The 26,726-nt window shown below is 42.5% G+C and overlaps 1 protein-coding gene across 5 annotated transcripts in view; it reads left to right on the forward strand.

Moving 5' to 3' along the window:
• Window positions 1–364: 364 nt before the first annotated feature.
• LOC127438121 (BCL-6 corepressor-like) overlaps window positions 365–26,726 on the forward strand; it is a 53,796-nt gene continuing 27,434 nt past the window's right edge. Inside the window, exons 1-9 of one of the 5 annotated variants that reach the window (XM_051693407.1) lie at window positions 365–1,042; window positions 9,493–9,955; window positions 10,247–10,326; window positions 11,027–14,062; window positions 15,665–15,721; window positions 16,445–16,652; window positions 18,484–18,768; window positions 19,970–20,359; window positions 25,672–25,976. In XM_051693407.1, coding sequence (XP_051549367.1) covers window positions 10,324–10,326; window positions 11,027–14,062; window positions 15,665–15,721; window positions 16,445–16,652; window positions 18,484–18,768; window positions 19,970–20,359; window positions 25,672–25,976 — 4,284 coding nt within the window. In that variant the 5' untranslated portion in view covers window positions 365–1,042; window positions 9,493–9,955; window positions 10,247–10,323. The remainder of the gene's footprint in view (window positions 1,043–9,492; window positions 9,956–10,246; window positions 10,327–11,026; window positions 14,063–15,664; window positions 15,722–16,444; window positions 16,653–18,483; window positions 18,769–19,969; window positions 20,360–25,671; window positions 25,977–26,726) is intronic. The other 4 variants (XM_051693406.1, XM_051693410.1, XM_051693409.1 and 1 more) reach the window with 4 other exon arrangements.

Consider the following 26,726-nt stretch of genomic DNA (forward strand, 5'->3'; position numbering starts at 1 on the left):
TAAATTTGGACGTCCCGTAAACAATATTTTAACATTGGTTCCATACGTTGTTGAAGTAGGACAGTTGGGATATTTTGGAGTTCTGTGCTGATAATTGTTCAAGTATGTATATAACAATAAAACTACACAAATTACTGTAGCGTGGATGTCTATAATGTATTCATTTTGTATTGTATTTATGACTGTCTACTGAGTTGGTTAGCCAAACTTGAGGGAGCGCAGCATACTGGGTTTATGGTAATTGCGGTTGTTCCCCCGACTGGCCTTCTGGGTGAGAGAGAGAGAGAGAGAGAGAGAGAGAGAGAGAGAGAGAGAGAGAGAGAGAGAGAGAGAGAGACTCAGCTTTCATTCCCCGCCGCACGCGCTGAAGGAGAGGCACGCATACACAGGCAGCGGGCTCTCCGCGCACCAGGGATATCGCGTATCCGAACCGGGACAAAGAAACGGGACATTTTCCGGGAACGTCAAGGGCTCTGTTTGTTACATTAGAGAGACGGGAATTCGTGCGGTGCTTTTGTCGGCCAATGGTGCGTAAATGTGCACGTAAGGACCGGTCCGTGCTCACATACGCACATACCGTTCTCGCGGCGTGGCTCTCGATCGCTCGTTGTCTCGCCCGATCTCAACAAGGCGTCATATAGCAGACCGAGTTCAGTTCGACAGGAGCCCCGGGGACCAGTTTGTGTCGAAATCACCCTCCTGTCCTAAATCAAGGGAATTAAATGCTTCTTTATGGATGTATATGGATCCCCTATCTGCACAGTTTTTTTTTCCTCCAGGAGTGGATATTCATATTCGGCGAGTCCGGAGATACACTGAACTTCTGAAGGACTTCCATTGAAAGCAAAGATAAAACTAGGGCAACTCGATTGATTTGAGTTATATATACCTACAGTAATATAGTAATGCAGCTTTCAACAGGAGCAGCTGATCCTCTTTGTTTTAATATCTTAAACACTATTTGTGCTCTTATCTAAAGAGTGAAAAGGTGCTTTAAAAAAAGAAAATCCTATACATTTTAAATAGGAATCAATACTTTCAGGTAAGACCATTTTAACCTATATTATGGATGTTTTCCATAACATATGTGTTTATTTGTGCTCCGTTACATCGTCCGCTGTCGGCAAATGCGTGCGAGTCTCGCGCGGACCTTTAGAAATGCTAGAAATTGTTGTTGTTTTTTTTCTTTATATCCACGATTATTTTGAACCATAAAATCTGTTTATTCCCTGCTTTGGGTGGGAATGTTGTAATAGCATTTTGTGCAGGAAAGTTCCGTTTTTGGACGAGTTTTCAACATTGTTTCTTGGCTTTCTGTCATGTGTTTATTGCGACCCGCGACGATGTTGCTGAAATGTCTCGTTGACTTGCGCGTGTCGGATGTTAATGGCTCGTCAATGTCTAAATCTAAACGATTTACCGTTTCCACGAACTGTTTACAGTAACAATCATTTCCCACATTAAGGGACTTTCCTGTTTAGTAGCCGACCTTTTTTTTTTCGCTTGACATGCTTATTCAAAGCGAAAACAAATCGTAGATTTTGTGGAATCGTCGGTTTCTGTGAATTTCTCGTATTGAGTAATACGACTGTGGCGCGCGGACTTACCGAAAGGGATTAACCGCGATCGCTATTGATTTCGCGAGCCTCGCCCTTTTATATGACGGTTGCCTGCCTTACCATTGCTTTCAATAAATGGTTATTTTCTCTCCCTTATAAAGCTAATGGAAAACAAGAAATGAAGGTGACCTCCAAACCCGTTTATATACGTGTTTGGAGGTCACCTCCATTTCTTGTTTTTCCGCGAGCAAGGGCTGAAAGGAAACATGGACAGAAGAACTGAAGAAGCCATATAAATTCATATAAAATAGACTAAATATTTCTTTTAAAGGTGCCATTAGACTATGAGGAGACAATCTTCAGTAGAAGTCAGTTGCTTTGTATAGACGTCTTTCTTTTTGTTGGTGGGACCGAATTCGGTGTGGCTTGACGCAACCTTTTTGCGCTTGTGCTTCTTGTGCTTCTTGCGCTTGTGCTTCTTGCGCATCCCTGTCTTGTTGTGTCGCGGGCATTGGCCAGTTCTTACCAAGTGAAACATTACTAGTTCGGTCTAATCGGCTACGGAGCCAATCGGAGGACAGAGCTCTTTGTTCACGACAAGCACAGCCTTTTTTGACATTTTAAGTTCCGTATTCTGACATACAGCCACGATGTTTTCCCCCCACTTTGAACTTTTAAAGCACTATATATCATGCGGACTTGTTGTGCCATTCTCTAATAGGCTATCAGAGTCAGTGGTGTGTTGTCAACCCTGAGGCCATTTGAAAAAGTTGTAGAGTTGGAGAAGTGGTTAAATATCCAAGTTTGTAGTTTCAAACCCAACAATTGTTGACCATTTGTCTTGGAAAGACACCTAACCCCAGGTTATTCCAGGTTGTGGCTGTCCCAGTAGTACAGTGTGGTTAAAAGCATTTAAACACCTCCATGGTGTTTACATCTGGAAGACATATTTTGTTTACGCTGTCATAAGACATATGCCAAGAAGTGTATCTCGGATGTCAATAAGACATTCATCAGATGTTTTTGAGATGTTTACGACTGAGAATGTTGGTGAATCTGATCTTTTTAAGATGTTTATCAGATGTTTATTGGAGTGCGACGCTTTCCAGATGAAAAAATCTAAAATAGACATCTCGGAGATGTACGTGTGCTTTCTGGGCTAATTGGTATTGGTATAAAGTTCTTCTGTACAGGCAAGATTCACCTCAGCGAAGAATCTTTATAGGTGTTGTTTGTCTCTTGCTCAGGCAATGTTGATAGCACAGGTACATCATCACCCAGACGTCTATTTTATGTGCGTGTTTACATCTGGAAGATGTATTTTGTTTACGCTGTCATAAGACGTATGCCAATAAGTGTGTCTCGGATGTAAGTGGCGTGTTTACATCTGAAAGACGTATTCTTTTAGCTGGTTTGCTCATCTGAAATACGTCTGTAAGACGTTTCCTTCGCGGCTGTCTTTGAGACGATTATGATTTAGAATGTTTGTAAATCTGATCTTTTTAAGATGTTTAGCAGATGTTTATTGGAGTGTGACGCTTTCCAGATTAAACGCTCTCGGAGATGGAAGTGTGCTGTCTGGTCTGCTTTTTCTTGGGTTAATTTTTCAAAAGAGTCTCATTTCTAAATAGTCGCGACGTGCTATTCTGTGGACGCTATTCGATCAAACATGTCAGAGTGCATCCGAATGAATCCTAAGCCCTTGATCCATCCATAATTCAACACAATCTCACAGTGAAATCGTAAATATTGGTACAACTTCATGAAATTTGGCTAATTCGTGTGATATTGTACAGCTGCACTCTCACGACCTTCACTACAGCCAGTGATGTCGCTGGACAACGTTTTCATCTAATACGCACCTTTTTGGCATCCAGAATTCTAGCTTTACTCAATCACGCAGTCAATGTTGAAAGTGCATTTAAATGTGACACGGGCAATTCAATCAGACTTTTAACTTTGTCCCAATTTACACATTGCAAACTTAGAGTTTGGAAGTAGGCCTATAGAGTGGAACTTGTGACATTTCGTGGTATATAAAAGTCCGTAACAGCCAGCAATCTGCTTAGTATTTCCTAACCTGTTCAATACAGTCTAATTGAAGCATTTTTTGAGTGCTTCAGTTTTTTCTATCTCGAATAACTACCACTTTGTTTGGAGTTCTACATTCACATGCATGCATAGGTATTCAGACAAATATTTTAATTTGGCCTTTCTGGTTTAATATTGTGGTGTGCTGTTTTTTTGTATATGCAATAAGATTTTATTGTAGCTATAGTATATTATAATTCCATTGTAGAGTATTTGTACATATGGCAATAAAGTACTTTGGTATTTACGAATTGGCAATATTTCGGTTGTTTTCCACCGTTTGTTTTGTCCACGCCCCCGGTTCGACCTGCTGAGACCCCAGTGCTCCGGATTTGTTTATTTATAGCCCGTCATCTCAGTGTGAGCTCACGCCTGCATGGTCTCCTCACGGAGCCTGTCTGCTGGAGACAGACCAGCCTATATTCCTATGTCAGCGTCAGATTTGCAAAAGAGAACGTGTGACATGTCTGCGCCATATTGTAATGCTCTATACATATCCAGGGATGGAATTTAGGTCAACAAGTCATGGCCTGAGTTAAACCGCTGACACATTTAACAGAATATTTCGAGTGACTGATGTTGGCCATAAATGGGACAGAAATTAGACAAAATGAGCCCACATATCAGATTTCGTCTGCATTAGGGGTCACTATTTTTTGTTTAGAATGTCTCAGCTCTGTTGGTCCATTATATGCAAGTGAATAGTGGCCAGATCCACTCTAAGCTCTAAAAAGTACATAAGGACGGCATGATAATAATCCATAAAACTTTAGTGGTTAAATCAATGTTTTCAAAAGTGATATGATAGATGTGGGTGAGAAACAGATCAATATTTAAGTCCTTTCTTACTCTAAATCTCCACTTTCACATCTGAAAGAAAAACTAAACAGGTGCCATGTGACTTTTAGATGTGAAAGTGAAGATTTAAAAAAAGAACTTAAATATTGATGTGTTTCTCCCTTTTTCTCACTTTCACAATCATTTAACCACTGGAACCGTAAGGATTACTTTTATGCTGCATTTATGTGCTGTTTGGAGCTTCAAAGTTTTGGTCACCATTCACTTGCATTGTATGGACCAACAGAGCTGAAATATTCTTTTAAAAATCTTAATTTGTGTTCTGCAGAATAAAGAAAATCATACACATCTGGGATGGCATGAGGGTGAATAAATGATGAGAGAATTTTCATTTTTGGGTGAACTATCCCTTTAAATGTTACTTATAATTCTAGTGTCTGTTACTTGAAAACTATGTAAGGAATTAATAAAATCCATAAAATTAATTAAATTAAAATAAGAATTCAAAATTATCTATGTGCAGGCATGTTTTGCCAAGTGTAGGATATAGGGGAATAAGGCCTTGACATCTCAGCCTGCTGGAGGTCCTCCACAATATTTGTTCCAGCCTACAAAAAGACAATAAGACAGAAAAGCAAAAAGGTTAAAGAAAGATATCAACCCATAATGTTAGCAATCTAACAGTCATCAGAATACTGGAAGCATGGTTAATAAATGTAAATGTTTCTGTGCAATAACAGGTCGAAGTTTGCACCAGTTTATGATTTTTCACACAAGCGTTTGCCTCACTGGTGATGGACTTTGATTCAATATTGAATAGTTACCTTATTTTTCCCCCTGACTTTTTCTACTTTAAACTGAAATACGTTTTCAATGTTTACCGTGCACACCAACACTTTTCATGTGTTGGACGAAGCCCCACATGGCGCTCCGTGACGCGAGTGTTGTGAACGTATCAGCGACGCATTGCTCGAGCTGGGGCAGGGCCAGAAGGGTGGCTCGGGGTGGCAGCTGCCACCCTAAAAATGAGCTTTGCCACCCCAACTCGGACCCCGCTCGTGTCCTGGAGTGCAACGGCTTTCCCCGTCTTTTGATTATGGAATGGTATCTTTGCATTTTCTGGTGAACAGTAATGATATTATAGATACACTGATACAAACCTTATTTCACAGACTAAATCCTCCAATTTGTCTGTGCTGGGAACCGCTCACTCCTGAAGACGATCCAAAAAGCCTGCGTCAGGTAACTCATTAGCTGGGCTGTTCTGACGCTGCCGTTGGGTTGTTGCATTGGGGTGGGGGGAGGGGTGTATAGTTTCAACTGCCAGTGCAAATAACCCAGCCACTAACTCAGCAGCTGGGTTACACAAAAACTACCCAACAGAGAGAAAATACCCCAATAAAATGACCCAACAGGCCCAACCCAGCGTTTGGGTTGAAAAAAAACCCAGCATTAGAGTGTAACATATACTTTTTCTTGAATAAACGTTATTTGGAACATCCGTAGAAAATTAACTAATCAACTAAATCACTTAAGTTAACATTTAGATGCACCACATGTTCTATCAAGTCTGCATCAAAGACTTGAGCAGAAATCCTCATGGAATTGCTCTCTCTAAATCTTGTTGGCAAAGTTTGCTATTGTCTTGGCAGCCCGTTCGGTTTTATCCACCAGTATTTAGTTCGTGTGAGGGCGGAGAGATGCGCTCGGATCGGATTTCGAAGTTTGGCTCTCGCTGGAGACGTCACGGTTTGATTGAAGTTTCTTTTTGGTCCGAGCGGTCCCGCGGGACAGCTTGCACTGAAACGAGAGAGCCCTTGTCTTCGCTTCACTGAGCTTTTGTACTGCAGCAGGAGCCCCGGCGTGCACGGATCGCTGCGCGCTCCCGGAGCGACGCCTACCCACGGATATATTGTTTTCTTTTCTTTGCGCTGTTTTTCCCCCAATACATTGAATCTTGGATTCCTTGATAAAAGTATACTGCATTTCAGGATACTCAACCATTGCATAAAACATTTTTCAATTTTAAGTTAGACATTGCACTTGAAGTAGAACCAAAAAGGGGTTTACAGCCTAAAGCAATAGAAGAACATTTTAAAGTTCAACAAAACATGTTGAATTCTCTATTTTTTTTTAGCAAACCATCTTCTACTGGCTACAGCTGGGCTAAAGCCAATCATTGCCAATCACAATGGAGATTAATTTGTTTATAGAATACTTGAGATGTTTTGAAATGCCATATGTTATGAGATGTTTTGAAATGGAAGTGTGAGGTACAAGGCTCCCTTGCCACCTTAAGCCTATATATATATATATATATATATATATATATATATATATATATATATATATATATATATAAACCTTCCGTTATTATTTCTTCTCACAAAAATTATGTTGCTCCATCAATATTCAATAAAAACATATATATATATATTTTTTTGATACACTTTGTGACCAGAAAAAAATGCTAATTTACTTGTCGGCCTTTATTGCAGTGGATGATGGTAAAGTAAACGATTAACAGCAAGCAATGTGCTTCAAAGTCTCGTGCTTGGCATCGCTAACCAAATGAAAGGGACATGCTAAAAACAGCTCTCAATTAAAATAAAATCACATCGCCTGGAGAGGTAATACTTCTCAAATCAAAAAAGACATGAAATCCTTTGTGGTTCCATCCAAACATTTAGCCTTTCATATTGAATATTCTATTTAAGCAGAAGACCTCCACACAGTCACAAATCGTCACATATCTAATGCACTAATAGAACAAAATGTGTCGCAAATAGGCCAATTAACACAACTGAGTCCAAGGCAGCATTAAAAAAAGCATACTAGATAGAGAAAGTGAATGTAATGACCCACTTTACCCCTTATATACGTGTACCAGCTAAAACAAACAGGTTTGGTTTGGGTGTCTAGAGATGAAAGTCTCAAAGAGCCCAACTCGCATCGATTTGTAGAGGGAGAGAGGGTTGGCAAGACTCGGCACTGCTGTTGAGTTCACGCATGCAACCCATTTCACAGCAGCACACGAGGCAGACGGGGAGGTGCGCGCGAGAGAGAGCATGGCTGTGGGGGACGTGAGCGGAATGTTAGCGCGTGTGGGCTCGCAGCAATTCGTATCGCTTCTCGCAGCTGAATATCTCCAGGCAAATGATCACTTTTGTACAAGCTTTGCGTCTTAAATATCCATGCCCTGACAGCGGAATGTTTCGTTCTGTATTTTTTTCCATAATGGGTCAGCCAACGCACGAGTGGATTTGACAGACAAAAAGGTTCTTTTTGTTTTTGTTACTCATGTCTGCAAATGATGCATGTTTGACCTTGTTCTTTCTCAAGGATGACTGAAACGGTATGCTTTAGGTTTCAGCTCGGTCTAGTTAGTACAATAGCAATTTTAAAGACAGCTTCTTTAAATTCATTTTTATTTAAATATTAACATTTTGGTTCATTTGAATATATCTTTAACAACAAAAAGAATGTAGTGCCAACTCTCAGTGTTTTAATCTAGGATAATTTATGTGCAAGTGTCAGTAACGTGGAGGGATATTTCACCTGGAGTGATTTACAGTATGAAACGTGTTCATTTCAAGTTAGACATTGGATGCTTTAGACTGATGGTAATAAAGATTAGCCCACACCTTTTGAAATGGTGTGGTTTCTTGGTTATTTAATGAAAATGTGTTTTTTCATAAGGTCTGTGTAATATGAAGGCCAACTTTTTTTCCTAAACTGTCCTGAAAAACCTTTGACCATAGTTTTGTTTCAGTCCCAAAATGATAACTTCTTGATTTGGATTTATCCAATTTTAAGAGATGTAGAGAGTCTCGGCATGGCGGACAAAACATTTGGCAATCTGCCACATTGGAGAGCTGCCGTTGGGGCAGGGGCGGAGCTTGGGGGGGGGGTGGGGGGGGTGGCTCGGGGCCCAGAAGCCTGGCCACCCCATTGGCCACCCCAATCACAGCCACACCTCTCCGTCCCAGGTGTCACTGTACCCCCCCTACCCCCGATATAACACTCGCCAAATATTTCTGTCAGCATCACAGTGCGCAATGACTAGAACCATAATCCAATTCCTTTTCTTGCTCTGAGCACCGTTTAATGATGGTGGGAAAAGCCCATTTAAATGTGTAGCAAAGTTTAACCGTTGTATAGCTAGTCGTTTGTCCTGCCATATGAATTAGGGGGGAAAGTTTAACAGAGCGGTGTCTACTTGAAGTTCTTGCGTTTTGTCTAAGCTATTTTGAAAATTTTACGCATCTGCGTGTCGCGCCTTTTTAGAAATATAATTCACGTTTTAAAAACACATCTGCATTTTATTCCGTTCTGCACCATTTGTCTGTTTTAAGGAAGAACGTATCCTGTTTGAGCACCCCCTGAGGGAAACATATCATTCAGTGCAGTTGGAAAGCCAAGGTGATTAGAAACAAAGTTAAAACGGCGCATATAGCCTGATTCAGTGTTGGCTCACCTGCATTAAAAAGCAGACAAAACGCCCTGCTTGCTTCGTTTCTGATTGATGTTTTTGAAAGAGGAGGAGGTTCTTTTCCTACATGGGGAGTGAGTACCCCTCTCACTGCAGCACCCCTCAAATGCATAATGTCCGTGCCCCCGCTGGCGTGTTGAAAGAGCGGGTCAGAGAGGGGATGGAAAATGAGAGTGCAGAGAACAGGACTGAATGGCAAAGGAGAGTGGGTTTCTGCTGCGCTCCCCACGGCAGGGTCGGATTATAGTCTTTGAGAGCAGGGAAGTCTGGGGGGGAGGCACACGCTCCGGGAAGGGGGCAGAATTTAACAAGTTTAATGGCGGCTTAATGTTGGTGTAGTTATGGAACAATAATTCAATATGGATAGCCACTGTATTTATATACACGAGGTTTATACTGTTTATTTTATGTGCATGTGCTAACCATGCATAATATGCTGCATTGCTTTGGGAAAACATCCTTTACTGTTTGCATAGATGCAAGTGCTCTTTAGTGATGGATTGTAATTGCATTAATCCCTTTTGTATATGTGTTGAATGTGTTGCTGCAAAGGTTGCTATGGAAGTGACGCATACACATCTGTGTGTGTGTGTAGGCTGGTTTGATTGATGACAGAGGGCAAACTGCCTCACTCCTTCAATGGCAGTGACTGTGGCCATGTCTCTAGATAAGCTCTGGGCCTGCGTTATTGAAATCTGGAGTCTGTAGAGACATCAATAACAGAGGCGCGGCTTGCCTACCCAACAGAGCTCCACTGTTATGTCTTGCCAAGCCGTGGGGCTGGGCGTCAGTATTTGAAGGGGGAGGGCGGCGGGTTTGATTGCTGCTTTCTCCGCTGTAATGATGAAACCCCCTCTCTCTCTTTGCATTGCTCTGTACGAGCACACAACGCAGAGGGATTCCTTATCGGAGCACTTGCTCTGAGATAACAAGGCACGTGGCTTGGTGACCGTTCATTGAGACAAAGGCATGTTGAGGTGGAGAACCAGGCCAAGGCCTCACCATGAAGAGCCAGGTCACTTATCATTTCCCCTCTCTCTGCTTACTCAAGTTAAATAATTTAAAGCGTTTCACAATACACATCGTTTCAAAGCAGCTTTACAGAAAAGTATGCTGTATTGTCTGTAATATCTTAAACACTCAGTGTTTAATTTTTTTTTTTTTTTTTACTGTAGTTCATTGTGCTTACCCTGAACTGAAAACAATACTATCATTTGAACAAATAACATGATATATAAATATTTAGTCTTAAGAACTGCGCAATATTTAAAATTTATATACATTTTATTTTTTTTCACCCACACAGAAAATTATCCTAATGACATGGTGAAGACCAGAGAATCTGTTGATAAATAACAGAGAATCAGTGTCCCCATTCAAAGCATGGTAAGGATTTCATTTTATATATAAAAATCAAATTTTAAAATCAGATTTTTTAAGACATGCATGCTTTATGTAGGCCTACATATTTATGCATGGAAACAAAATATTATCTTGCAGTTGGTCATCTATGAGAGCAGCTTTGCATGCCAATTACTTTTTTTCTAGTGAGAAAAGTTAAGTTGTTGTTAAATGCATCAACTCATCATGCAGCAGATAGCGTTTTATCATCATATTAGAATTCTCTGTTGTTGACAGTTGTAGTCTCTGGGAATGCACAAGCCAGAACTGGCATAATTAAACTGCTAGGTCTCTCCCAGGTATGATGGGAAGACCGATCTGTGATGTCTGTGAGACTGCCCCGAAAGCATACATCAAAGTTGCTGCTTTTCCCACATAAACCTTGTCACCTTTAAATAGGAAAGTCTGATGTTTCTGTAACATGACCACTTTTAATGTCTATCATTTGCTATGATTTAATGTCTTGCATTTTTGTGGCTCTTACCTGCATTCTCCTATTTCAGTGATAATTCTGTCCTCTAATTTATTGAAAGGTGAATCTTAACTCGGATCTTACCTGATGTTAATCTGGGATGTTTTTGTTCTATCCCTTGTCTGCCTGTTGTCTGGGTCTTATTTCTCTTTTTGTTATCTTCCTTTACACCCTCTCACCCTCAATTTGACCACATTTGCTCTTTTATCTTAGGTGGATGCGAGTACAACCTGCAGAATGAACCCTCTCAGTGCGCTTGGCATCGATCGGACCAGCCTGATGCGGGAGAGCCTCCGCGTTCACGGAGGTATGGTTTATCCACCAGGAATCCGGACCCTGCCAACAGAAAAGGGCTATGTTAGTGATAGGATCCCCGACCTGCTCTACAAACCAGATGTGTCTCTTGACAGTAGAAAGACCACAAGCAGTTACATTGGACTTTATAAGAGTTCCCCACTAGGGAATCAGAAGCCGCTGATTGTGCCCGGGACTGGTGCAGATGCTTTAGGGTTGGACAGACGGGTTGTACCAGCAGACAAGCCCCCAGAATTGAGTCTGAATGGGAGTAGCAGCTATCTGCGTGTTCCCTGGATGAGTCCCTACCATGAAGCTGGAATGTACCCTTTTTTAGATTCCAGTAAATATGCTGCTTTGAACATGTATAAAGCATCAATCCTGTCACAACCGCCGCCTTACCTTCCCCAGCATCTGGCCTACCAGTCTTTATGTGCAGGAGCAGGAGGCAGTGCAGCTAGTGCCGAGCGTTTGTTTTATATGCCCCCCTATCCCCCCACACCTATATCTTCACCCCTTGCTCCCCCTCTCAGGATCCCCACCGCAACTGTCGCTCCTACAGCACTGTCACCAATGATGCACCACCAGGACAAAACCATACAGAGTATAGGTCCAAGGATTCACCATGAGCCCACTACATTTGGGCAGCAGACCATACATCAGCAGACGCAACCCCACCACCAGTCTCCCAATGACCGGCAACACAGCAGCAGCAGCGGGAATGGTGCCAGCAACAGCAAATCTATTCGGAACCCATCCAGCAAAAACACAAGCAGCACTAGCAGCAGTGTTAGCAACAGTAGTAGCACTGGTGTTAGTAGCAGCCCCAGTTCCATTGTCTCAGTAGACTCATGTCCTTCCCTGGTAATGCAGCCATCCCGCCCTACACCACGCCCCCCTCAACCATCTGTGCCTGCACCGCCCCCTCCTCCACCTCTTGTGGACAGCACTATGAAGTTCCAGAAGCCTCTGTACAGAAGTCCTTCATCATCCTCATCATCCTCACCATTGGTTGCTCACCCTGTTTACATAAGCAGCATTTCACAAGAGCTTCGGCCTCCAATTCGGACTAGCCAGAAGTCTAAAGCCAAAGAGGCAACCTTAGAGAGTAAGAAAGGTTTAGGAAATGAACGAAAGGGCAGCAGCTCACCTGTTAAGACCACCTCTGAGAAACAACCTAAACAGGGGCCTGTTACCAAAGACCCAGCAGACAAGCCTTTAGACCTGTCTGCTAAAATTATGGACTTTGAAGGACCTCCAAATGGATACCCCCCAAAATTAGAAGCCTTAGGCAAACTTTGCTATTCCCCCACCACTCGTTATGGACTTCCTCCGAACAGGGAGCTTTTGAAAGAAACTCTGTCTCCTTCATCCTCTGCTGTTAGCTCTTCTTCTAAAACTCCAGAAAGGCCGGAGATAATTAGCACTTTACCCTCTTCCTGGGTGGTGCCAAGTCCAACTCAGACAATCAGCTCAGAGGCTAATCAAAACAAAGGCTCCAGCATCATCAGTAACAAGAATTTAGAGCATGCAGTACCACAGTCAAGAAGTTCCTCATGCCCAAGAAGTGACTACCAAAATGGCTCAATCCCAAATTCTGCCCCTACTATCATGACTACAGCATCTCGGCCATCATCTGTCTCGCCTTCCCCCAAGATTAATGGTGAATGGCCCAAGTCGGGCCCCACCCCACCAGATAAACCCCCAAATAATAACCACGGTGGCAGTCATCCCTTAGCCACAAAGCCCTCAAAGACACTCAAAAAAACTGAAACACCTGAAATTGGCTTCAAGCCCCAGTCCTCACATTTAGAGAATGGACATACTCCACGTCACATCTACATGCCTCAGGGTGATGCTTATCTTCATCCCAGCTTAGCATATCCTAGCAGATATCTCTCATACCCAGTACCTGAGAGTCTGTCCCTCTCCCACTTGCAGATGTCTGGAAAAGGGCCAGTGTACCATCATCCAGTTCTGCTGGGCACTAACAGCTTGTATTCAGCACGTTTGCCGCCAAAGCCTGGCCTCCCTTATGGAATCCCGCCCAGTCATGGAGAGTATCTGACCTACCATGACTCGCAGGAGATGGTCCATCCACTAATGTCTCCCCACCTGCCCCTGGACCACAAAGTCTCAGACCGTCTCGAGCTGAGGCACAGACCCCTGGACAAGCCTTGGCACCACGAGGAAGCTCCATACAAACGCCAGAGCACCACCACAGACACAGATCCAGGCTACAAATCTGAGAGGGATTCAGAGAGGCAAGAAGTTCTGGGCTCCAAGTCTCAGAGCAAGCCTCACACAGTGAATAAAGATGAGATTGTCTGCATCGACCTGGTCCAAGATGACACAGATGGCAGCCCAGAGCCAGACAAACACAGTGTCATCGATGCCAAAAGCAAAGAGCCAGCTAAGCCTGTCGGCAGTGGGACAGGAATAGGGAATGAGAATGGCATTAATTCTGAGGCAAAAGAGCCAGAGCTCATGCAGATCTTACGTTCCGGCCTGCCTGTCATATTCAGGCCAGCTGAGTCAGAGCAGCAGCCAGAGGTATGCAGTCCACATCGGCCGCAAAAGCAGCCTAACTCACCTGTGCACAGCCTGGGTGAAGAGAACTCCTCTGAGCATAGCCCACTACCTGACATGTTGGAGGAGCAGACGTTACGGTGTGCTAGAACTTCTGGCGAAAGGGCTTGGACTGATGGTGCAGAACTCAAAGTTGATTGGCACCATGCTAATCGACAATATATGGACTTGTGCAAGGATAGACCAGAAGACACAGAGTCCCATGAGGATGAGGAAGAAGGACATGGATTGTCTAAAAACAAAAGATCCAGCCTGGCCAAGAGAATAGCCAACTCGTCAGGCTATGTTGGCGACCGCTTCAAATGCGTCACCACTGAGCTGTATGCAGACTCCAGCAAGTTGAGCCGCGAACAGCGAGCCCTACAGGTGAGTTGCAGACTTGTATGTTGGTTAGGATAGATAGGAAAGTTTGTGCAGTTATGTAACTCATTGTATTTCACACAGTCATGTTTGAGAATCATTAAGGCACCTTAAAGCGAAGATTGCTATAATTTGAAAACACCTCGCACAATCTTCTCTATTGTAGACACTTTATGGACAAGTTACTGTTATTGTATTTAATTAAGTTCCCAGCCATCCTGAGAAGTGTAGAGCTTGTCTTTAAAAATAGCTCAATGACCACAGTTCTGGCTTTGAGCGAGCATTTGCATCCAAGTTCCACACTAGGTTATGCTGAACGGCCTGCTAATTACAGCTCTCTGTAACCCACCCTCCCTTTCCCGTTCTCTCTTTCTATCGCTTCTTGTGCCCCTGCTGTGAATCTGTCAAGCAGGCTCTAATGGCAGCAGAGCCACAGTTAGCGTGAGAGAATGTGTGTTTGTGTAAGATTACACACACACTCAAGTGTGGTTCAGTTAGTGGCTGAAAGGGTTAACGCAGTGTGTCATCTGTGGATTCTCTGCCCAGTCGTGCAGAAGATCAGCTGCAGAGTGTTAGTGTGTGTGTGCGTGTACATGCAGTGGCCTTGCTAGCACATACTGCTGCAGGCAACTGTTAACCTACAGGTGAGCCCTGGAGACTGGTGTGTGAGTGTATGTCTGAATAAGAGTGTGCGAATGTGTTTGTGTGGCATACCCAAACATAACTGCACACTCTATCCTACAGGACTCCATATGGGTTTCTCTTTGTATACACACACAAACACATGCACACCCCCAGGCCCCCAATAGCCATGTGCATGGTGGCAGCCCTCCCAGCTTAAGTGAAATCCGGTCCATTCTTTCCTGATGGGGAAGATTAGAGCTCTTACCAGCAGCAGCGAGTAGAGAGCTTGCCGACTAGCAGAGTCATTAGTGTGCACACACACACAAACACAGGCGCCCAGCGACGAGTGAACATAGGCTGACGGAAGACAATGCCCTCGTTTCAGATACCTCATATAATTACAAAATGCGCCTTTAAATAAGTGCAATATTTTCTGCCCATATATCTTACAGTGTATCAACCATTTAAAAGACAGCTTCTAAAACATTGGCGTTCTAAAAATAACTCCTGAATTCTACAATAGTTTTGCAAATAAGACTCAGGATCTTGATTATGGTGCATTTTTAATGATTCTGATGTGTAACATGGTAAGTTGATGTATCAAGTTTACTGATAAATGTGGGATAGTTCACCCAAAAATGAAAATTCAGTCATCATATGCTCACCCCCAAACCCGTATGAATTTCTTTCCTCCGTAGAATAAAAAATATGTTAAGCAGAATGACAGCCACAGACACTTTTAATGTATGAACAAAGATGCAATGAAAGTGAATGAGGGTGAGTAAATGATGACAATTTTCATTTTTGGAATAACTGGAAAAGCAATGCATGTACTGGTAAAATGCAGGGAATGCATGTACTAATAAAAAAATGTATATCTTGAATGCACTTTAAGTCACTTTGGATAAAACCATAATGCATAAATGTACATTTAAATGTGTGTTATCATTGAAAACGATATTAAGCCCCATTTTAATTGCTTAGATGGAAGGATTATCACAAGAGGACAGTAATTTAAGTCAACCAGCTGCATTCTGGGAGGTCAGTTCATTTTATTTTTAAATGACTAATCAGTAGAAATGAGTAACTCTTGGTTTTGCTCCCACAGGCAGTTGTGAAGTCCTTTTTTTCCTTCCCTTTTCCCTGTTTTTGAGGGGCCCTGAAAATTTCATGGTCAAATATTAGGAAAATGCATTGCACAACTTAACTTGCATCAGTTAAGGCCCAGGTATACTTTGTTTTTGCGCGTTCCGGATCGACTCGCGCCTGGTCGACCGTGTTGCCTTTGTGAGTATACTCTTCTGACCGCGAGCGAATACGAATGCGTTTGATGCATGCACACTACAACTTCTTTGTGGTACTCTTTTGGTACAGTCAACAGCAGGTGCATGCGACAGCGACACGCACAGCAGAGGACCGCATGCATGGGTCAAGAAAATCTAGGCGGCACATGGTCAAGCCGCGCGGCTGTGCTGATGACGCAATTTGCGTCACACATACTGTGTGCGGAGCGATCCGCAGCGCAGACACCCGAAGTATACTTTGGCCTTTAACGTTATTATTTATTGATATGCAGCCTCTGTGTTTACACTGATGCACTTCAACACCGATTGCAGATTTATATTGTGTTAGTTTTATTATTATTTTTCCTCTATTTTTTATGTACTGGAGCTCACAAGAGACAGACTTTACAGCTGGTGCTCGTAACACCGGGTCTGGTTTCACGATTATGCTGTGTGTGTGTGTCTGTGTGTGTGTGTGTAGCGTGCGATGATACGTTTCTCTGAGCTGGAGCTAAAGGAGAAGGAGGGGTGTGTGTCGTCTGCAGCACCCGAACAGGAGAGAGAGCGGGAGAGGGAGAGGGAGCTGGCAGAGAGCCAGCACGGAACGGGAGACTGGGAACAGAGCCAGCCAAACTCCAGGCCCTCTACGGCCCATTCGGCCCTCTCCGATCACACCGAACAGCACAACGGTAAGAGACACACACATAAAGCACAATCCCTCTCTCGCTGTCTCCCACTCCTGCACTTGCTTTTATTTTCTTTCTCTTCGCTTGCTATCTTTGTCTCACACTCTCTCTCTCTCTCTCATAATCTCTGACATGTGCGTCTCTAACTTTCGTCTTGCTAGAACTGGCCTTTTTTCTTCCATTTTTCTTTTGTCCTGTCTTCCTATCTCCTAAAATCATTCGCTACATCCCCGGCGCACTGTCGTTCTTCAACCCCCCTCCCTACCCCCACACATTTCCTCTCCATGTCACTAGGGACGGTCCCTGAGCTGCGGCGCTCAATGCAACAGCGTTAAACCAGCGGAAACGGCGTGGTAAACATGGCTTCCGCTACCGCCACCCTCAAACAGGAGACGTGCACATAAATAAGCACTTGCTCGCTCTCCTTTCTCCCTCTCAGCTGTTTTGACCCTTGTTATTACACTCCTGCTCTGGTAATGGCCAAATGCCATCAGATTTCTAAATCAACACTTTGCTGCTATGTGACCTCGTTCTCCCTGGTGGCTTTCACAAAGGCGAGGTGTTTCCTGTGCATGTGGGTCAGATTGTGTGTGTTCGTGTATGCTCGCATGTGTGTCAGCCACACGGACAATTAACAACGCTCTGGATTACATAAACAGAGCGCGCTCAGCAGATCAGTTGTTCCTGTGATGCGGATAAAGTGGAAAATGCTAAGAGTCCAGCGTAGATTTAGCTGGAGCCCTAGGCTTTGCAAGTTAATCATGTCTTTTAAATTTCCGGTGTATTAAATTATTAATACAATTCATGAGAATGATTCATTAATTTACTTTGTATTCCTTTGTGTGCCCATTCTGGTTGGTTTATGTCCTTCCGTCCTCTTCATTTTCATGCCCTGTCTATCCTTCAATCTCTCTTGGAACGGCCATGCTAACTCTCTCCTGGTGACGCAAACAATGTTACCATGACAATCTGCATTTAATGAGGAGTTGCTATGGTGCAGACATTGTCATGAATTATGGGATGCATGTGGTGTTAGTCACATGCTTTGTGCGTGTCTATGTGAGCCCGGGGCAGGGTGGGCTGCATTCTCGCCCAGGCCAGTATAAGGGTAGTTCTGTTCGGCATTGAGAGTGTGTTAAGTAAAGTTGTTTTGCACATAAGAGTGCTTGCTATTTAACCTGTTCTAGTGGTATGTGTATTTTTGTAAATTTAATAGTAGTTTAGTGTACATGTGACTTGCGTGGTGGCATTAGCCATATAATTTGCACATGCATGTTTTACATTGGAAATGCGTGAGATTGTGTTTGTGTGTGAGAAGCAGGTAGTACAGAGTGCGTGCCCCCAGCACTTGTTTTTTGATCTGCGCTGCTGCTCTTAGCTGCCGGGAGACATTCTCAAGAAGCACTTTTCACTACCACACATAGAATGGGAGAAAGGAGAAAAGGGGGAGGAGAGAGACAGGAGGGAGGAAGGGGGAGGGAGGGAGAGGAGACTCAAGCTGGGTTGCCGCTTGCGCTCTTGGCACGGATGTTTCGGGCTAATTTAAGCTCGCTGAAAGAGCGAGCAAGCGCATCCCTTTTTGCCGTCTAGCTCTCCGTGTGGGAAGGGTGTGGTGGAGTTAGCACAAACACGCAAGGGTCCAGGGTTGGGGGTTTGTTTTTCTCCAGTCCTTTCCTGTCTCTCTCTCTCTCTGTCTGTCTGTGGCCTTGTGTTCTGCTGGATTGTCAGGGCTTCTTTTCAACTTGCATTCTATGTGGTTGAAAAAGGCTTTTTTTTCGCAAGGCCATGACGCAATGTGTTTGACTAATGCGTGTGTGTTTGTGTGGCTATGCAGGTGTGACGCTGACATGTGCAAACAACAGAGTTCCCGTGCTCCAGCGGTGCGGCCCACAGGTCGACGTCTCGCAGTCTCGCCGAGCAGAGGAGAAGAGAGCAAGGGATGAGGAGGAGGGGTCTGTTGGCACACTGACGGGCAGGAAACATGCATTGAGTTTGGAGGCAAGCCAAGGCCACCCTGACTGCACGCACACAGTGGAAGAGAGGGAAAGAGATAGAGAGAGACAGACAAGAGGAGAGGATGATAACGGCATCGCTGCGAAGAGAGCGAGACTGATTTCAGGTAGATGTTTGAGCTGTCTGTCTTCCCCCTCCCCACAATCAGTACATTAACATGCACAGTTAAATTCTGGTTTTTGTGTAGTCGATTTATAGTCTTCAACTCTGTTCATACATGACACAATGCATAATCAAATATTTAAAAGAAGGACACATTACCTCTGTCTTTCGGGCCTTTTCCGGACTCTATGCAGAGGCCCAATTTTGGTTCGATTAACGCATATACATGCTGGATGAAGCATGAAGCCACATTATCTACCTCTGTTAATTCGACTTTGCAAAAATCAAATCACTTGCTCTCTCTCTATTTTGACTTGCTCTCTCCAGGGTTCAGCTGTTTTTTCCCCTTTCCTCTACTTTTTCTTTGGCTTTGATCCTTTTGCTGGCCTTTTCGATTCATCTTGATTTTGTGTTTATTGCCGTCACATGGTCCAAATAAACACAACTGCCGGGCGTTCTCTGCCCTTCACTCTCTTTGTGTGCAGTCTAAAGGGCGTTTTCAGACATCAAAACAGCCTTTGTATAATCCCACATTTAAACGTGTCCCAGAAAACATGTTTTTGCCAGCGGAGCATATGTGTCTGCATGTAGGTGTCTGTTCGTCTCTGCTCTTTCGTTTGAAAGCTATCAAACTCGTGGGTATTTGTTTTCTAGGAGGAAACAACTTTTCCAGTATCGACTGGAAAACAATTTCTGTTTACATCTGATATTAAATGGTGTCTTGGGTGATCTCGGGTGAACAGCACTAAATACAGGTCTAAACTAGATAAAACTAGAAAAATAGTTTTGGTTGTCAGGGATGCATATGACCACATTGCTTTTTGTAACATAGTGCATCCCAGACAGTTGTGAAGGAAGGACCATGTACTTGCATAATGCGTTTTAAACTTTGCTTACTAGGTACAGCTTAGAAAAACCATCCAGTCTAAAAAATTTGGAAAAGGTAATATGTGTGCAAAACTTTGGTGTGCATTGTTGTGTTTCTTCTGAACATTTTTGTACACACCCATGTAGTAAATGATGAATGAATTTACAAAATTGAACCCTCGAAATCCAATCACAAGTAGTCACCGGAGACCCACTTGAGATGCATATTAAAACCAGGTGCATATGGCAATCTGTCATGGCTGACCACTTATGATCGAATCACAGGACACGGATGTCAATTCAAGGTGTAAACGGATTGCCTCTATCTCTCTCTGCAGACGTATGGCCGCAGCCTTCTGAGCAGGAGGTGAAGAATCTGAAGGTGTGTATCGAGTTGACGGGTCTTCGGTTAAGTAAACCCCGCCACCTCCATAATCTCCAGGATCTCTGGGACAGACGGGGGCAGCTCAACCATGACAGGCCCCAATTCGGAGATCCCAACCTTGTTGTGCCTCCCACATCCAAATCCACTCTTCCACCACTCCAAACCACCAGGAGGGAAAAGCTCAACCCTTGCTCCCCAGAGGTCCCGAGAGTTGCCCCTGGTGCCCCTGCTGTGGATCGAAAGGTCAAAGCAAACGGATTTGAAGAGAAAGGGCTGAAGAGGAAAGGCGAGGTGGAGAGAGGTTGGACAAAAGAACACCTGGAATACGCAGAGTCCGACACAGGTACGTCTTCGTGTTAAATGCGACAGCGTCTTTGCTGGGTTGTTAGTGGAGAGTAGCGCATTCTGGGAAAAAGTCTGCAGGTCAAGATCTTTAGAGGATGTTTTTGTCAACGGGACCTTAGACTTCAGAAGAGCTATTGAAAATGACGAGAGGACAACAGTTTAAATGGGTTTTGTCATTTGATATGATGATTTGATCTAACAGTTTCCTCATTTTGCTTTTTAGGTCTTGTCCCAAAACTTTTTAGCCATTCGGCCTGAGTGTTGATATGGGTTTCACAAGTCACTTCCTGTACACTTCACCTTATACCTCACACACTACACCCTGTATACTACTTTGCCTTACACTCCAACTACTAGATACTATACCTATACCCTATTCACTACATGCTACATATTGTGCCCTACACCCTTCTTTCCACATCCTACTCAACATATTACACTCAATTTAATCTATGGGCTGAGTTTGGAATGGCAGACTACCATAACTACTTACTATTTCTGCCATATCTATAAAAGACATAAATACAGTAGTAAGAGTAGTATGGTAGGATGCCATTCCAAACTCAGCCTGTGGTCAGTGCTCTACATCCTACATACTATGTCCTACATACTGCACCCAACACTATACATACTTCACTCAACTCCATTGACTTATGCGGTACAGAGAAAGACAAAGGGAATTGAGGAGGGAGACACGAGTAGCGTACAGAGCAGAGAGTGTGAAAGAGACTGAGAAAACGAAAGGCTGTTAGAAAGCAAAGGGGAAAGGGTGGAAAGGAGGAGCGAAAGATAGCAGAAAGAGATGAAACTAGGATGTGAAGCACTGAGGGGAGAACAGAGGTGAAATATTAGAGCGAGGGTGAGTGAGAGAGAGAGAGAGAGAGAGAGGCAGGAGTGAAAAACAGTAGGGAGAGGCAGATTAGAGGAAAGCGGAGCGTGTCGCCCTGTGTCTGCGGCTTTGGGATTGCAATAATGATTCTTGTTGATTGACAGCCACACACTTACAGACACGCACACACTTAGACACTCGCCTCCTTGTTGTTATAAAAGCATCGCAGAAAAAAGCGCATGCCACAGAGTAATGAGCCATGAGATTCCACAACTGTGCAAATAGCTGTGTGTGTGTGTGTGTGTGTGTGTGTGTTAGGCTGCCCGTCAGTATCTTGGCTGGTGAATATTGTGCTGGCGTTCTGTCAGGAGGATTATAGCGCAGCAAGGCGAGAGACGAGACTCGCTCTCATGGCGTTTTGAAAACGCATTTCTTAGGGGGGCATTTACATAAGACGCTCTACCCTTGAAAAGATGCACTAATTATTACTTGACTGTATACTGATATATAACAATATAAAATATCAAAAAATGTGAAACAATTCTAGATAAAATAGTTTTTGGATAACTGTGTAGTAGCTATACGTGCTATGCATATGATTCTTGGTTTTAGTCAGGCTAAGAGGTGGTTTGCTGGTTAATGCGTTATTGTGTGTGTGTGTGTGTATGTGTGTGTGCCCAGTTGCGTGCTAATGGGAGGCTAATATCCCCCAGATGTCCCTGTCAAAATCTGTCTCGTGCTGCACACACACTCGCTTTACAGCCAAGGGAATTTGCACACACACACAGACTAATTTGTGTTGTCTTTGACGAGGTGTGAGAGACGAGACACGCATGCCAGTGATGCAAAACTCTCCGCAGAATGCCCCAGGGTGTGTGCGTGTGTGTGTGTGTGTATAGTATGCTGGTTTTGTTCTGTTGATTTTAAAGGCATTAAGGTCTTTGCTCCCCTTTTGCTAAATGAGTCATTCACTTAGGCTGCAGAGCACGCACACTATATGTGTGCGTTTGTGGGGTAGGTGCGGTGAATCTGGTCTCAAGGGTTCTCGGGGTAGGACTTTAATTAGCCTGTTGAAGGAGAGAAGCACTTTACACAGGCTGGAACAGTTCACCAATGGGGACGCAATCTCACACACTGGGTAGTGCACACTTGGTGGTTTGTGTGTTGAAGGTTCTCTGTAAGGTATTTTGTCTCGGGTCTGTCCAATAGAACCGGATGCTTATACCAAATCACATGCATGAATCATATGCATGTGACTTTGTGTTGAAGATACAATGAAAACTGCTTGTGTAAAAGTGTGTATGTTGGTGAAATATTAGTAGCTGTTAGTATCAATTAGTAATCAGTTAGTATCAATAGCTGACGCCAATATCTACTGGCTGATATTGATTGCCGAAATGTAATTTAGTGATGGCGAATGAGAAGTAAACAAAATTCTAACAACAAAAAATGTGCACTTTGTGTTGAGGATATGATGAAAACTGAATATTGGTAGTAGTGGTCAAGCCATATTGGTTTTTCAATAGCCGATGCCGATATCTAGAGAGCAGGGTGGCCGATATAAAGCCAAAATTGATCAACAAAATCTACTTTAGTGATAATGAATGAGAAGTACAAAAAAGTATAAAAATATGAACAGAAATTTTGTAAAAGAATGTAAAAATTAATATTTGTATTACACAATTTCAAAAAAAATGGACTGAAATTTTGTATACGAATGTAAAAAATAACACTTATTTTACACATTTACTCAATTGACAAAAGTTTGAAAAATAAAAATGTAAAATTATGAATGGAAATTTCATATACGAATGTAAAAATTAACACTTTTTTTACACATTTACACAAATAGAAAACCTAAACTGTGTAAAAATATGAGCTGAAATTTCATGTACTGATGTAAAAACAGACTTTACTCAAAAAAAAAAATAATTTAAACAGAAAATGTGTAAAAATATGAACAAAAATGTAATATATACAAATGTAAAAACGTGCACATTTAACAAAGTTTTCACATTTTCTTGGAAACATATTTATATATTTTTTTCTTATATTTGTATTTGAAATGTATACACAAATATGTAGATATATAGTACAGATGTACTGTATATACAAATGTATTTGTATTTATACATTTTCTGTGTATGTGACTGTCGACTGTGTTTTTGAAATGGACAAACTTTTGTTAATTGGCCAAGTGGTCACGGTTCTCAGCCGATACGACAATCTCAAAATAGCCAAATATCATGTAATGAATCGGCCTGCTCCGCTACATGTGGTCTTTCACTAGTTGCTAGTGCGTGTTTTTGTTCTGTATGTGGTCTTCTCTCTGTGGCTTTCTCTGTTTTTGCCCGTATGCATGTGTGTGTGTGAGAAAGATTTCCTCTGCGCGGTGGGGCTCTAGCTGGCTTCGTGCTCTCACGGCTGCTCTGTGTGTGTGCGTGCAAGTGAACGGGGAATATGATGAATAATGGAACAGATGTGGAGCACGCTCTGTTTCGCCGCACCTCTCTCCTGGCCTTGCACTCTGCCTTTCATCGTCTCGTTTCCTCGCTGCTGCATCTCTCTCTCTCTCTCTTTCTATTCTTCCACTTTTCTGCCTGTCCACCGTTTTTCTTTTTCCGGTCTTTGTTGCTCTCCTTTTCATTTGATTTGCCACTCTTGCATTCTCTTTTATGTTCTTTTTCTCTCTCTCTTTTTTTCTCATTCCTTCCTTTCTTTACTGGTTTATCACTGTAATGTACCGCATATGCACAAGCTCTGATCACATGATTTGAAAAAGAAAGTGGGGACGAAAACATTTGTGTTCTTTCTCTCCCTCATTTGTCCGTCCTTCATAACAAGGCAGTCAGTCTACTATCATCAGTCTGATTTACCTAATAAGGTCTTCAACTTATAAGAGGCTTCTTTTGGTATGAACTGTGTCTGTGTTGAGAATTCCTGCAAAGCAGTGTTTTTAATTCAGGGTTTGTTTGGGGGTTTTTCTTTCCAGCTAGGGTTAAGTATTTATAAGAGGCATTATAAGAGGCACTGTAATATTTATATTTTGGTGTGTGCTGTGAAACTTGAAAACTGTGAAAAGTTGGGTAATATATCCGTAAAATACATCAGTAGAATTTTGCATAAAAGCAGATTAGAAAGTTTTACATATTTGCGCTGTAATATTTGTATTTTGCTGTGTACTGTAAAAAGTGTTTAGGCAAAATTTGTAATTTGCGATAATATATCTGTAGCCGTTAGGACCACATGGAATCCACGGCCTAAATTTACACAGATTTCCAAAAGATTTAAACCATTATTTAAACCGTTTTATGTATTTTCACTGTAATAATTGTGTTTTGGTGTGTACTAGGGATGGGCATTTCAGGTAATTTTATAGTCGAGTACTCTAACACATAAAAAACACGTAATCAATTACTTGAAATTTAGAATTTAAGTTCGCTCTTCAACTTTTGAGCCTGTTTTTGTAATAAAAGAATCACTGGATAAACAACAAGATCTAGATAAAAAAAACAAAAAAACAAAAAAAACAACCTTTGCATATACACAGAAACATACATTCCAAGTCTTCTAAAGCGATACAGTCACTTTAAATAATGGCAGAAGTTTCTTTTTGGGAGAACTAATGGCAAGATTTAGGTGAGAGAAACAGTTTAATATTTCAGGAAATTCAAATTGCAATATTCGAGTAGCAGTCAAATATTTAAAGCTGAATGAGTACTCGATTAATCGATTACTTGTGCACATCTCTAGAGTGGGTGGAATTATTTTTCATATGTTTTGATTAATATTTTTTAAGTATATTGATAATGCTTTCAGCAATCAATAAGAGTAGAGGTCGACCAATTGTGGATTTTGCCGATACCGATAACTATGGTGGTGGAAAAGGCCTATAACCGATTTAATGGCCGATAGTTTTATAAAATCGATTTATAGAATGATCAAAGATTTCTTTGTCTTTCCTTACTATGACGGGCACAGAAATTGAGGCCACAAGAGTCCAAAATAAATAACATCCCAAAAGCAGTTTATTGTGCAAACAAAATTCAATAATAACCAGAAAAATTAAGATTTGGTACATAACGTGGGACTTTTAACTGTAAACAAGCCCAAAATACACTGGGAACTTTTATTTTTAAAAATGATAGAGAGTATATATATATATATATATATATATATATATATATACAATTTCACCAGATGAGGTTTATTGATTAGGAATAAAAAAATTATCTATCGGAAAAAATTGGCATAGATATTTGCCGATAGTGATAGTTCCAAAAAGCAACTATTGGCACTGATTAATCGGTAAAACCGATATATTGGTCTACCCCTAAATAAGAGTCTTGTACTCTCAGCTCATTGTAACACATTTCCCCATAAATCAATTCATGCAGAAAGTGTGAAAAAGAGAGTGCAGATTTCGTGGTGGCCAAGTAGTAGCTCACCGTTTTAATGCATCTTTCTCTCTTTTTCTCTAGCTATTTCCAATCACTTTGGCGGCTTTTGTGGGGATTCCTCCGTTCGCAAATACTCCGCTCTCCCGTCACATCTCTCGGATAAACGGCAGCGGTTCAAGGAGCACCGCAAGTCCGTTGGTTCCTCCTCGCCTTCCCCAGACCCTGACAGCACCTTCCCATCGCGTTTGCGTCGCCATGGCGACCCTGAAAAACCAAAAGGCAAGCGGCAGTGCAAGACCAAGCATCTCGGCCAACAGGAGCGCAAGATACTGTCACAGTTGACCAGTGAGGACTGCCCTGAACTCAGCCCCGCCCACCAACACAAGGTAAGAACCATCTGCTAGCAGATGCCGTAACTACTCCATTCTTTCTTTATTAATGGCCATTTCAAAGTAGCCGTGTATTCTGATGAAATAAAACATTCAATTCTAAATGAATCATATTTATATTATAGGAAATGTTTAACCAGTGACAGATTTTTTGGAGTGCGGAAATGACGTAGAATTATTCCGTCTCCTACCTTTGACGTTCAGCTCAGGGCTGCGTTTCCCAAAAGACTTTTAGGCTTAAGTTGAACATAGAGGTCATTGGCGGCAATGGTTTCTTCTTTTAGGAAATGCCGCCCTAGATAGTCACTCAGGACGTTTTTATTTTTTCATCTTCTCCTACGTCTCAAGAGTGATTAGTCACAAGGCCTTTACGGCTCAGGTGATTAGCTTAAATAATTGTCCAGAACTGAGTACACGATAAAAAGATAACGATGAATGGGAATGTCAATGGAATGCTCTCTCCAGGTAATACAGACATCCTTGGATTGTACCATACATTGGCATAATTACGCAAGGTCATCAGTGTTCGTTTATCAGCGCAAGAACGTCCTTTCCCCCATGGTGTGTGTGTGTGTGTATGTGTGTGAGAGGCAAACCTTTTGCTTTGGCTCACAACCCATGCGCTCTCTCCGGGCTCAGCAAGGAACCGTTTAGAAACGTGTCTCCAATCACAACAATGTTAATCATCCCAATTAGGAAAGCACCACAGCTCTCTGGGACGGCTCAACGGACACGGAAGGGGGGTCA

Source organism: Myxocyprinus asiaticus, chromosome 49 (assembly GCF_019703515.2).
Source record: "Myxocyprinus asiaticus isolate MX2 ecotype Aquarium Trade chromosome 49, UBuf_Myxa_2, whole genome shotgun sequence".
In the NCBI taxonomy this organism is placed as follows: domain Eukaryota; kingdom Metazoa; phylum Chordata; class Actinopteri; order Cypriniformes; family Catostomidae; genus Myxocyprinus; species Myxocyprinus asiaticus.